Here is a 12,197-nt window from a genome sequence, read left to right as displayed (position 1 = left end):
TATGCTTTACAATATTATTTTTATGGTAAAACTTGGAAACTTTGTATTGTCCAGTGGAGGGGTAATTACTTTGAGGCAAAAATAAGGGGTGGAATTTGAAGTTACCATTCAAGCGAAGTAGCATGAACATGCTTTTGTCATGCTAGATAAAAATGATTCAAAATTGAATCATTTATAATGGAACAAACACACATGATCTTATCAAACCCTCAGACTCTCTTTGAAGTCCATTTTAGTTCCATAATTACAGAAGAAACAAAAATTTGAACAATTTCTCCATGTTCAAGCTTTTCATAATAGCCCGCAAGCCTGTTAATTGTAGCAACCACCCATTTTTCCATTTAATCCAATCAATCATCTTTTTGTGCCCAAAGGCTTGCACTTCCTACACCATCTCGCTTCACACACAGCTTCACATACTCAAAGAATTGGCAGCGTTAGGCAGAATAGTAAATACCTTTTTAAAGTTTACGGGATCACAGGTTTTTCTCCCTCACCTTTCAAACAACTTTTCAAACGTTGTATCTATTTTACAATACAAAAACTGGACATTCAGCTAAAGATAAAAGGATGAAAGTCTTCCAACTGCCCTGCCCCGGCCACCGGGGGAATCTCAACTCTGTGCCAGGGCTGTTTACTAAAGGCTGCCGAAGGGCGGACCTCAAGGAGGTGGGGCTAGCGTCGCAAAAAAAAAAAAAAAAAAAAAGCCACGCAAAAAGCCGCCGTGCTGCTTTACGGCACTCGCTCCGCCCCCGCAGGTGCGGGAAGCTGAAGCCGGGAAACATGGTGGCCTCCTGCTTTCTCAGCAGGGGTTTGACAGCCCTGGCAGGGTTGCTGCTTTTCTCCTTCGGCAGCTTGGCCGCTAGTCAGATCGAGGTAGGAGTCAGGCCCTCCGAGCGACAGAGCCCTGGGAGGTCAGCTCTGTCGTGGCTCCGATTCCCAGCAGCGAAGGGGAGCATCAGCGTCTTACTAAGGCCGACTGGGCTGTATGTGGGAAGGGTGTCACCGGGAATGGGATAGGACACTGTCGACCTGTTTCGCCGTTTTAAAACGACGAATTTAAAGAATCAGATCTCAGGAGACGGGGGAGGATCTGATCCATTCCTCGAACGAGTGTGCAGTCCCCAGCAGTTGATACGTGAGCACGAAAGTGAAGCACCTACTTTTCTCCTGCTAAACTACCCTGCTCCCCTTTGATAGGAGTCAGACCGGTACGGTGTTTCATTTTGGAGTCAAAAGACGTTCTGGCCTTGATAAAGCTTTTTTACTCTATCCAGTACTCGGACAGTACGCGTTTCAGGCCTTCCTAACCTCTTGGCGAGGGGCCCGGGATGGTTAACCGACATTTGCAAATCGATGTCCGAAGTTTCATCTTCTGCCTAGCCCACCTCCTGTAGGATTGCTGCTAAGTCAGAAACCGGTTTGTTTTAATAAACTCTTTTTATCCCGTGTGTTGATCATCACTACTTTCTGTGTTCTGAGCTTTAAAAATTGCTTTCACCTTTCCAGTTCCACCGGCTTAATGTGGGCTTTGCTCATTTCTTACCTAGACTATTGCAAGAACTATCTTGTTTCCCCCAGGTTTCCAAAGTCCCTCACTTAAATGCTAGATTAGTCTTCATAAAATGCAAACCCAGTCAGGTTATTCTTGATTTAATCCTTTCAGTGTTTTCCCATTGCACAGGGAGGAAAGTTTATTTAAACAGTATAATCTGGTTTCTGCCCATTCTTTGATCTTCTTTTTGGAGTCTGTTCTTTCTACCACCTAAGTACCTTGAGTTTAGACCAATGAGTTCTAAACTTTTTGAATACATATCCTCCAGTTAGAAAAGATGGTGCATGCACCCTTTCGCTGTATCCATGAATTGCTGGTAATCTATATAGTCAATATTTATAAGGTATATTCTTATATAATACAAATATGAATAGACGTTCTGCTATTTTTCTCCTTTATTTTAGTGGATTATCTTGTATACTTCGTTTTTGATACCATTATTTTTTTGTAGTTACGTTGTTTCTGTGCTTTTTCACATTAACCATGATTTTTTATACCTTTTATTTCTTATGTCTTCTTATAAAGATGTAATAAAAACATAACCTCTGTAGAGTCTTTCCTTATCCCTTGCTTTGCTTATACTCTTGTAATTTGTACACTTAGCCAGTGTAGCATTCATCTACTATAATCCGTATATGCTTTGTAGTATCTGTTATTCCTGCATCTTTCACTTAAGAGTCCAGTAGCTCCCTAACTGGTTGGCTTCAAGTCTTTTTTCTTTCCAGTCTATTTTCTAAGCTGCAGCCAGAGTAACTTTTAAAAATGCAAATCAGATCCTGTTACCCATAAACACCTTAATGTTTTCTTAAGGATAGCGAACAGAATATTCATTATGACCCATGAGTAAGGCCCTACTTTTCTCTTTCTTGGACTTTTAGTTGTGCTAATCTTTTAGTTTCTCAAAGCTCCTTTTTCCCTTAGGGAGGATGTTCCTTCTATCTGGAATTATCTTCCCTCTTCTCTTCATCTTTTGAATACTAAGCAAAGGTCACTTCTCTAGGAAGACTTCACTGATGCCTTCCTTCTTCCCACAGCCAGAATCAGGTCAGGTCTATCTGGGAGTCTATTGTACTTTTTCATGATACTGTGTATCTTATCTCTATAGAATTTATAGTTTGCCCTCATCTGCTTAATGTGTGTCTATCAAGTTGGATAATATCCTCTTTGGAGGCAAGTACTATGACTATTTTTGCCCTTCATTGTATTCTCTTCACTCAGGACAATGGCTGGCACATGGCACCCAATGAATGTGATGAATGAATTAATGTTACCTTGCAGTGTAACATGTTTGCATGCTTCTTTATTGAACTGTGGGGTTCTTCAGATAAAGCAGCATGATTTTTGTATCACTGTACGGTACATGTAACTGGCACATAATAGGTGCTCCATTCATTATATGTAGAATGAATAAGTAACTTTGCAGTGCCTGTATTGTCTAAATAAAAAACAAAAAAATAAAAAAATCACAGAAGAGTTTTGCCATAACAAATTTTTCATCGAAGTCTTGATGTAAAAATTTTCAGCTAGACAGGATATTTGATATTGGGTCAGATCTTACTTTCAAGTCTAAAGAGCTAAGTGACTTATCCCAGTCTCACAGCTATGTGTGGGTTAGGATTTGGGCTAAATCTTCAAATTTTTAAACTAATGCTTTATCCCCTATAGCATACTGTTTATTTTGCATCTAGACAGCTGTTGAGAAAGGTTAAAAAATACATAGATATGTATATGAGGGAATTTTTTGTTTTATTGTCCTTAAAATTTTCTTGCCAGCTGAAAATTAAAACACCTAACATTTGTTATGCAATTACTGTGTTCCAGTTACCTTTTGTACCTTCTGTGTATCAGGTAATATATTACTATTTTATAGATGGAGAAATGGAGGCATAGAGAAACTTTCCTAAGCTTTTACAGCTAGTATATAGTAGGGTCCAGATTTGAATCCAGGCAGTATGACTCCTCTCATAATTAATACTGTTTGGTAGCAGATCTGGGGTCACTAAGGTTTATATTCACTGTGATTTTAATGTATAGTAAATATATTCATTAGGTGTTGATATTTTTGGATGTTACAATGGCAGATATGGTTCAGACTTTAACAGAGTAGGGAAATGGTACATGGAGGCATGGTAGAGAATGTGCTCAATCACATATATTGCTGTGTTCAATAAAGTTACTGGAAACATCCAGCACAGAGTAGGAAGTAGTGAATGAGACTTCAATAAGAAGGGTATTAATTGTTATGTGTAGAATCAGGGCATGAAAATAAGTCAGTCGTTCACAATTTGAAGACTGAATGGAAAACTAGAAGCATATGAGGAAGAGCTGGTTGTGTTTGAGATAAACTGTTTTAAAACAAGTAGCTCTCCTCCATGTCCCCCAACAAAATTAAAATTTGTCCTTTATAAGGACAAAATATGTCCTTTATAAGATCAAATACTAGAACCTTTATAAATTTGCATAATGATAACTTACTATCATTTTAACCAAAGACTCCATGAATCTTAACTGTTCTTTATTCAGTCTTTATTCTCAGAAATGTGGCTTTTCTAATGTTTTTGATATTATTTGACTTGTAGGATCAAGCAGAACAGTTCTTTAGAAGTGGCCATACAAACAACTGGGCTGTTTTGGTAAGTATGTTGTGGTGTTGTTGTTGTTTTAAAGATTTTATTTATTTATTTGACAAAGAGAGAGACAGTGAAAAAGAGAGAGAGCACGTAAGCAGGGGGAGTGGCAGAGGGAGAAGCAGACTTCCTGCCAAGCAAGGAGCCTGAAGTGGGGCTCAATTCCAGGACCCTGGGATCATGATCTGAGTCGAAGGCAGAGGCTTAACAACTGAGCCACCCAGGTGCCGTAGTAAGTATGTTTGATAAGGTATATGTTGTTGTTTACATTAGTTATGTTTCTGAGAAATTCTGTGTTGTCAATCAAATTTTTTAAAAAAATTATTTTCTCTTATCTTATAAGAAATTCCTAAATTTGAATTGGCTACATTTTAAATTGACTATATCAACTAATATTCTAGGGTTTCAGTGTATTGTCAAGTGGTGATATGTAAATAAATATAAGAATATATTAGGGATACTATTGTTAAAAGAAGCATCTTATAAAATGTACAATTATTTTAATGATGGAAATTAGTAATTGTATTTCTTATCTATAATATTAGTTTGTAGATAAATCTCTATTTAGGCTATTAAAAAATTTTTTTTCTGCCCACAAAAATAAATGATCATCATAGAAAATCAAATTATATAGAAAAGTTTAGGAGGGGACAGATTAATTTTATATTAGATTACTCTCACCTCAGTTTAAAAGAAAAAGAAAATATCTTCAAGTCCCACACATGCCAGAATTAACGTTTCGATTCTTCTGGCCTTTGTCTTCATATACAAGCCTAAAGATAAATGATTTTATGTAATGAGGGTCATCTTATACCTGTTATTTTGCATCCCATAGCAGTATATCTTGGAGATCTTCCCCTGTCAATATGGAGATGCATAATCATTTCCAAAGTCTTTATTACCTTGTATTTTATGAATGTACTGTAATCTCTTGTTCATGGGCATTTAGATTCTAACCTTTTTGTTTTAAACAAGGCTATGTTGGACAGCCGTAAAAATACACCTTTGTGAACTTGACTGATTTAATCTTTAGGATAGATTCCTAAGCTATAAGGCTGGGAAGTTATGGAGCATAATTGCTTTCTAGAAATGCTATACCTCTTTTTTCTAATTGCAGAACAACTGTGTATTATTAACCTTTGCCATTTCTTTTTTTTTTTTTTTAAAGATTTTATTTATTTATTTGACAGATCACAAGTAGGCAGAGAGGCAGGCAGAGAGAGAGAGAGAGAGAGAGAGAGGAGGAAGCAGGCTCCCTGCTGAGCAGAGAGCCTGATGCGGGACTCGATCCTAGGACCCTGAGATCATGACCTAAGCCGAAGGCAGCGGTTTAACCCACTGAGCCTGAGCCGCCCAGGCGCCCCTGCCATTTCTTTTTAACTGCTGGGTAACAAATTAAATTTTGTTTTAATTTGAATTGTTTTGATTTTTAGTAAGGTTTGCTTATTGGCCAATTTTTTTCTTCTGCCTTTTTTTTTCTTGGCGTAAATTACCATCTTAATTTATCTGGATTTATAAATTTGTATTTTTAATTTCCTTACTAGAATACGCATCATCAGTTTGTTTTTCTCGCACTTGGAAAGTATTTGGATAATAGTTTCACTGCTGAGAATTTATTTAATGACATTCACATGATTAGAAGATATAATAAATTTGACTTCATGAAAAAATTGTAGAAAAGGGTTGACTGGAAGAAAGAATGAGGAAATGAGGCAGGAAAGGAAGCAAATTTTTGTGAAAAAGGAAGGTAGCTCATGGGTCATTTTGTTGTTCTTCCACAAAGAACACCTAAATGTTACCCTTCAAAAGAGATTTTATGAAGGAATTGAACAAAAGCAGCTCAAGATAAGGAGATAAGTTTTTGATGACCAGTTAAAAGAGAGGGACATTTAATCAGGAGACAGGCCATGATCCAGCAATTCTGGAGAATAACTTGCTCTTCAGAAACTAAGGGCTCTTCAATGACTAGTCTCTCTATGGGAATTCTTAAGAAAGGGAGTAAGTGCCCATGTTCAGACAACTAATTGCCAAAGGGCTTATCTTTTACAATAAGAGCCTTTTAGCTTACACTGCACACGCATGAAGCTTTCCTTGTTTGGGAAGCCTCTAACTGAGCCCCTCTTCAGCCTCAGTAACTTGTGTCTCAGATGAGGAATGAAATGAGGATGAGAAAGAATTATTACTGAGCATTTCACAACAACTGCAGTTTGGTATTGTGTGCAATATTTTACATATTAACTCAGACTTCGTAAAGTGAGACTTTACGAAGTGAATTAAAGTGAATTGTGCTTTCTTAAATGGAATATCTTGAAATTTGACCAGGGCCAAGTTGAAAGTACCAAACATGCATTTTTCTCAATGTTATGTAATTCAGATTTTAAAAATATATGTTTCTCTACCAGTTTGAATTACTTTGTCGTGACTAAATGATCAGAGGTAAATGGAATACCCCTTTGCCATTGTACTGTGACTGAGAAACTTTCGCCACCAGAGGGAGATAGAAGGAAAATTGGATTCCCTTTTAGTTTCAAGATCTGCTTTGAGTAAATCATTTTTGCTCCTGTTTAATAAAAAAAATTTATGATGATAACCCTTACTTATGGTTAAAAAAAAAGTACAGTAAGGTATGAACTGAAAAATCCTTGTACCCTTCTTTGATTCCCATTTTTTTTTTTTTTTTAAAGATTTTATTTATTTATTTGACAGAGAGAAATCACAAGTAGATGGAGAGGCAGGCAGAGAGAGAGAGAGAGGGAAGCAGGCTCCCCGCTGAGCAGGGAGCCCGATGTGGGACTCAATCTCAGGACTCTGAGATCATGACCTGAGCCGAAGGCAGCGGCTTAACCCACTGAGCCACCCAGGCACCCCTTTGATTCCCATTTTTATTCTCTATGATCACTTACTATTTTCTTGTGCATCCTTTCAGAAATTTCCAATGCATATAATTACATTTGTGTCTATCCCTCTCTCCTTTTAAAAAGACTAATGGACCATATCACAAGCTGTCTTACCACTGGCTTTTTTTTTTTAAATTTCATTTTGAGAATATGAATGATTTATATTAAGTTATTTCTTGGTCCCTACTCTTTTGCCACCTTCATTTCATGTTCAGTAAATTGCTGGTTAAAAGGCAGGCAGTTTTCTTAGGTTTATGCTGAAATACTATAATAGCAAGAAAAGCCTTTTGGATGTGGTAGATTGCACTGAATATACTGGTTTTTGTTATGATTAATTCAGATAGAAATTAAACTGGTTCTACTCAAGTTATGGAATCTGTAGATTTCTAGCTTTTTGATTTCAATTTTTGCTAGTACAGGCAATGTTATAATGAAAATTCTTGATTACATATTTTTGTGTACTTATATAAGCTAAATCAAAAGATTAATATACATTCAAACTTAATATATCTTTAAAGTTACCACTTTAGAAGATTTATATTAGTTTACATTTCCAACAGCAAGATATGAGTTATTTATTTCCATACACAATTGTCAATACTATGAATTGTCATGGGCTTTTAAATATTCATCAATTCAATTTGTGTCTTTTAAATTATGGTAAAACTTGACCATCTTTAATAGCTTATTGTCCATTTTGAATACCTTTATTATGAAATGGTTGGTTTCATCTTTTTCCCATTTTTGAAAATTGGGTGGTTCCTTTTTTTTTTTATTGAGTTACAATTATTTCAAGTTTTTTTTTTAATTTCATTTAGGACTTTGTGGTATTTTTGACACATGGAATTTTACACTTTAATGTAGTCAAAAATTATAGTCTTTTCCTTTTTGGATTTCAGGTTGAAAATTCATTTTAATAAAAAAATCTTGTAGTTCCTTTCCATTTGCAGGGGCAGGAACATTTATGTGATTCTCAAAGCTGTCATTATACCCATGACCAGCAGAGAGGCATGTGGTAGGAGTCTGAGAGGGTGCTGGGGGGTTTAGGTATGCTTTTTGGAATGGATTTCCCATAGGGCTGATTTTTTGAGGCATAGCGTTAAGTTTGCCCAATACCTTTGGTATCATTTTTAGGAATCAGTTTGTTGTTGTTTTTTTAAATGTAAAACTTTTTTGGATTGTTTCTAGTTTTCTATTTGGTTCAACAGCTTCTTTATAATATATTCTCTTATGTGCATGTAAAAGTGCTTTGTATGTTAATCTATCTATCTAGCATTTTTCATAACTGGAATTAGGAAGCAGTCCAGAGTGAAAGGAATATTATATAACCCAATATCGTTAATTTTCTATTCTATGAAGAGATTATGGGCATTGCCTTTGATTCTAAAGAATTTAATCTTTTAGACTTAGGAGCATTATAGAATCACATAAATTGAGAGTAACTAAGTTGGTTCAGTATTTGATTAAATTCCCCAAAGATTTGTTTTCTCTTAAGCTGAATGGTCTTTTTTTTTTAATAGCAGTTATGAAAGACCTCTTTCTGGAGAGCTTGGTTTTATTGACAATTCTTTATATGTTTTCCTGTTTGTAAGCCTATATTATGATGTACTTTTTTTTTAAGGCATCTCTAAATCCTACTTCAAGAGAGATAATTCTATAACTTGGTGGCTTATTTTGATTCATAACAATAATATATTTGTTTTAATACTTTAGGTATGTACATCCCGGTTCTGGTTTAATTATCGACATGTTGCAAATACTCTCTCTGTTTACAGAAGTGTCAAGAGGCTAGGTATTCCTGACAGGTAAGAATTCTTAATAATGCTTAACTCTGAGCTTCAGTGAAAATGAACCTTAGACAATTGTTATTATTTTTGCATTTTCGTATTGCTTTGGAAGAGTTGAAGAAGCCTGATTTGAAGGGTTTTTTATTGTTGTTAACACATACCATCATGTATAAAGTAGCTGTTACTTAAGACCATGATGGCAAATTATATAAAATTATATAAAACAACAGTCAATACCTTATAAGGTAAAAAGATTTGATAAAGTATAATTGTTTAGTGTCATTTATTTAATTATTAAATGCGTTAGTCTGGGTTTTTAATTGTAGGCAATTTTGACTGATTCAAGTAGAAAAGTAATTTATTGAAAGCATATTGATTAGCTCTCCAAATTGCTGGGAAGGCTATATGTAGCCAGGAACATGTTAGACTAGGTAGCAAGAAAGACATCTGGAAATCATGGCATAAAATCACCCAGTGACAATAAAGCTGCCACATGTTGCTGGTTAGACTCTGCTACTGCATAGCTGCTACCATTATCTTGGGAAACTTAATGTTGCTGCTGCTGCCTGCCAAAATCCAGCCTTTGCTGGCCCAGGTTCTTACTGTCTCTAGCTCTTAATTTAGAGTCCTTGGTGGAAATGTCATATTGGCAGAACATAGATTAAAGTGCCTGTGTTCATGCTAAAAGGGTGACAGGAAGAATGACTATGGCATTTTTAGCTTCTATAAATGGGGGTGGTTTCTGCCTTCTATGAAGACTCGTAAAGTGGGATATTTCCTAATTACATGAGGGGGTTCAGATTCTAGGCAAAAAATTCCCACGCCTCCAGCCAGATACATGTTCTCCACATTTGGTTTGTCAGATATGATAGAGCTGTTTTGCTACTACCAACATAGTTATAGAAGAAACTGCACTCAGTTCAATTATTTAGTTTTGATTTATTTAGTCCTGTGCTCCTCTCCTTCTTTGAGGCAGGGTGGAAAGAGCTTTGCAACCAGATCTGAGTTTGAAACCTGGGTTAGTGGTGATTTCATCATGCTAAGCCCATTTCCTTGGCTGTTAGCTGGTCATAATAGTATCCTCGTTGCAGGATTCCGATCCTTGCAATAGAAAGCAAGTAGAGATATGTGTAATATGCTGCAGGAGCAGAAAGGAAGCAGTGAATGACGCAGAAAACAAAGATATATTACATTCTATGTAAATAGATCATTTTAGTCTGAGAAGCTGACAGGAACTCTAATTTAATTCCTGGATTTCATCTGGAAATTAAGGCAACTTGATAATATTACCATTTTAAAAAGTATATTAAATTAAGTCTGAGAAAGAATGGTTTGCTATATCAAGTTTACAGGTATTATTCTTGTAATTAGCCAATTATTATAATTTATCATTTGGTTCTCCTCTAATAGGGCTATGTGGTTAGTCCTTTGGCTTTTAACTGCTGTTGCTTCTGTACCCTATGTGTTCCTCCAGGGACTTACTCTGCATAGTTTGGCAATAGTTTTCACTTTAGTAAGTGAACCTTTCTTGGGTCTGTAGGTTATTATGATATGTTTAAATGGTCTAAGTAAGATTTAAAGGAACTTTTAAAAAAATAGAATATAACCATAGGATGTATTTTTATATATTATAAGTGGTAGGTTTGCCCCTAGGTTCTGAAGAATGTTCTTTAAAAATTTATTCCTGTTTCACATGATTGCCTGTCTACCTCTCTTTTATGACGTCTTTTTTGGGGAATGAATTGGAGATTTAAGCCTTCTGTTTTTTAATAAACAGAGATTAATATACAAGATTCAATTTGGCTTTTAGCCTGTTTATGGTGAATATTCCTTTTACTGGTGACTTGTTTTACTTTACTCCTTCCTGAAATTAAGTATAAAGCTCTCTCTAACTAAATTCCTAGGAAGTAACAAATTATAAAATAAGAGTTTGGAAACTTCAAATCATTAAGAACAGCTTTTAGTTTTAAAGCCAGAATTTCAAAATACAGTTTGAATTTATGTTTATACATTATGGAACATTTTTAAGTTAAAAATATTATAACTTTTATTCATATTCTAGGTATGTGTGCTGAGAGAAATGATTATTACATTTAATAAAAATGATGAGTAGAGCTCTATTTTGTTTTTATTTTTTTATTTTTTATTTTTTTTTTTAAAGATTTTATTTATTCATCAGAGAGAGAGAGAGGGCGAGAGAGCGAGCACAGGCAGACAGAATGGCAGGCAGAGGCAGAGGGAGAAGCAGGCTCCCTGCCGAGCAAGGAGCCCGATGTGGGACTCGATCCCAGGACACTGGGATCATGACCTGAGCCGAAGGCAGCTGCTTAACCAACTGAGCCATCCAGGCGTCCCTCTTTTTATTTTTTAATTTGCTTGTTTTTCAAGGGAGCATTTTACCTTTGTCTTGAGATGCAAAGATTTGCATTTAATTTTCCCGTATACTTGATAAGAAATGAGTTCATGTCACAAATCATTTGTTGAAATACATGACACAAGTGATTGCCTTTTATTTTGGAAGTTCACATCAATTCCATAGGTCCTGTTTGAAATGTCACTACTCTTGTTCTGATTTCTCTCTGATTTTCTGTCTGTATTTCACACATTCTGACCATACTGAGCCATTCTTTGTGCCTGGAATGGTTGTCTGTATTTCTGGCTCACTTCTACCAAAACCTGGCTGTGATTCCAAATCTCTTGTGGTTAAAAATACAGATTTCTTGGCTCCACCTCTCGTGATTTAATATTTAACTCTTAAGCAATGCCTAGACATTAGCTCTAGATGTGGTTCTGATGCACAATCAAGTTTAGGAAGCACAGCTTTAATTTATACCTGACCTTCCAAATTTACTTAATACTTCTTTAAAAACGCCCTTCCAGACCCCTTTCTTTGCTTCTGTGGTATCCTGCATATACTCTGATTATAACATGATTACATGAATTATTGTATGTCTCCCTCATTAGATTATAAACTCTTTGAAAGGAGTGGATTATATTTTATTTCATTTTGTACTTAGCATCTAGCACCTACACATAGTAGTTTCTCGGTAGGCATTGGATAAATAAGTGACTTGGAAATACTTTGTCAGGTAGGCAAAGCAAACACAAGTTTGTTCTTTAAAAATAAAAACACTTGGGTTGCCTGGGTGGCTCAGTTTGTTAAGCATCTGCTTTCCACTGAGGTCATGATCTCAGGGTTTGGGGATTGAGCCCCACATTGGCTCCCTGCTCAGTGGGGAGACTGCTTCTCCCTTTCCCTCTGCTTCTGTCCGTAGCTTGTACTTCTCTCTCAAATAAATAAATAAAATCTTTAAAAAATAATAAAAATAAA

General features: G+C 35.8%; 1 protein-coding gene across 1 annotated transcript in view; it reads left to right on the top strand.

The window, feature by feature from the left end:
- The first annotated feature begins 735 nt into the window (after nt 1–735).
- Nucleotides 736–12,197, top strand: part of PIGK (phosphatidylinositol glycan anchor biosynthesis class K) — a 132,446-nt gene continuing 120,984 nt past the window's right edge. The window contains exons 1-3 of the mRNA XM_059135731.1: nt 736–876; nt 4,135–4,188; nt 8,793–8,884. Coding sequence (XP_058991714.1) covers nt 784–876; nt 4,135–4,188; nt 8,793–8,884 — 239 coding nt within the window. The 5' untranslated portion in view covers nt 736–783. The remainder of the gene's footprint in view (nt 877–4,134; nt 4,189–8,792; nt 8,885–12,197) is intronic.

This window comes from Mustela lutreola, chromosome 10 (assembly GCF_030435805.1).
Source record: "Mustela lutreola isolate mMusLut2 chromosome 10, mMusLut2.pri, whole genome shotgun sequence".
NCBI lineage: Eukaryota > Metazoa > Chordata > Mammalia > Carnivora > Mustelidae > Mustela > Mustela lutreola.
Note: the sequence above shows the minus strand (reverse complement) of the source record. Positions and strands in the feature narration are given on the sequence as shown.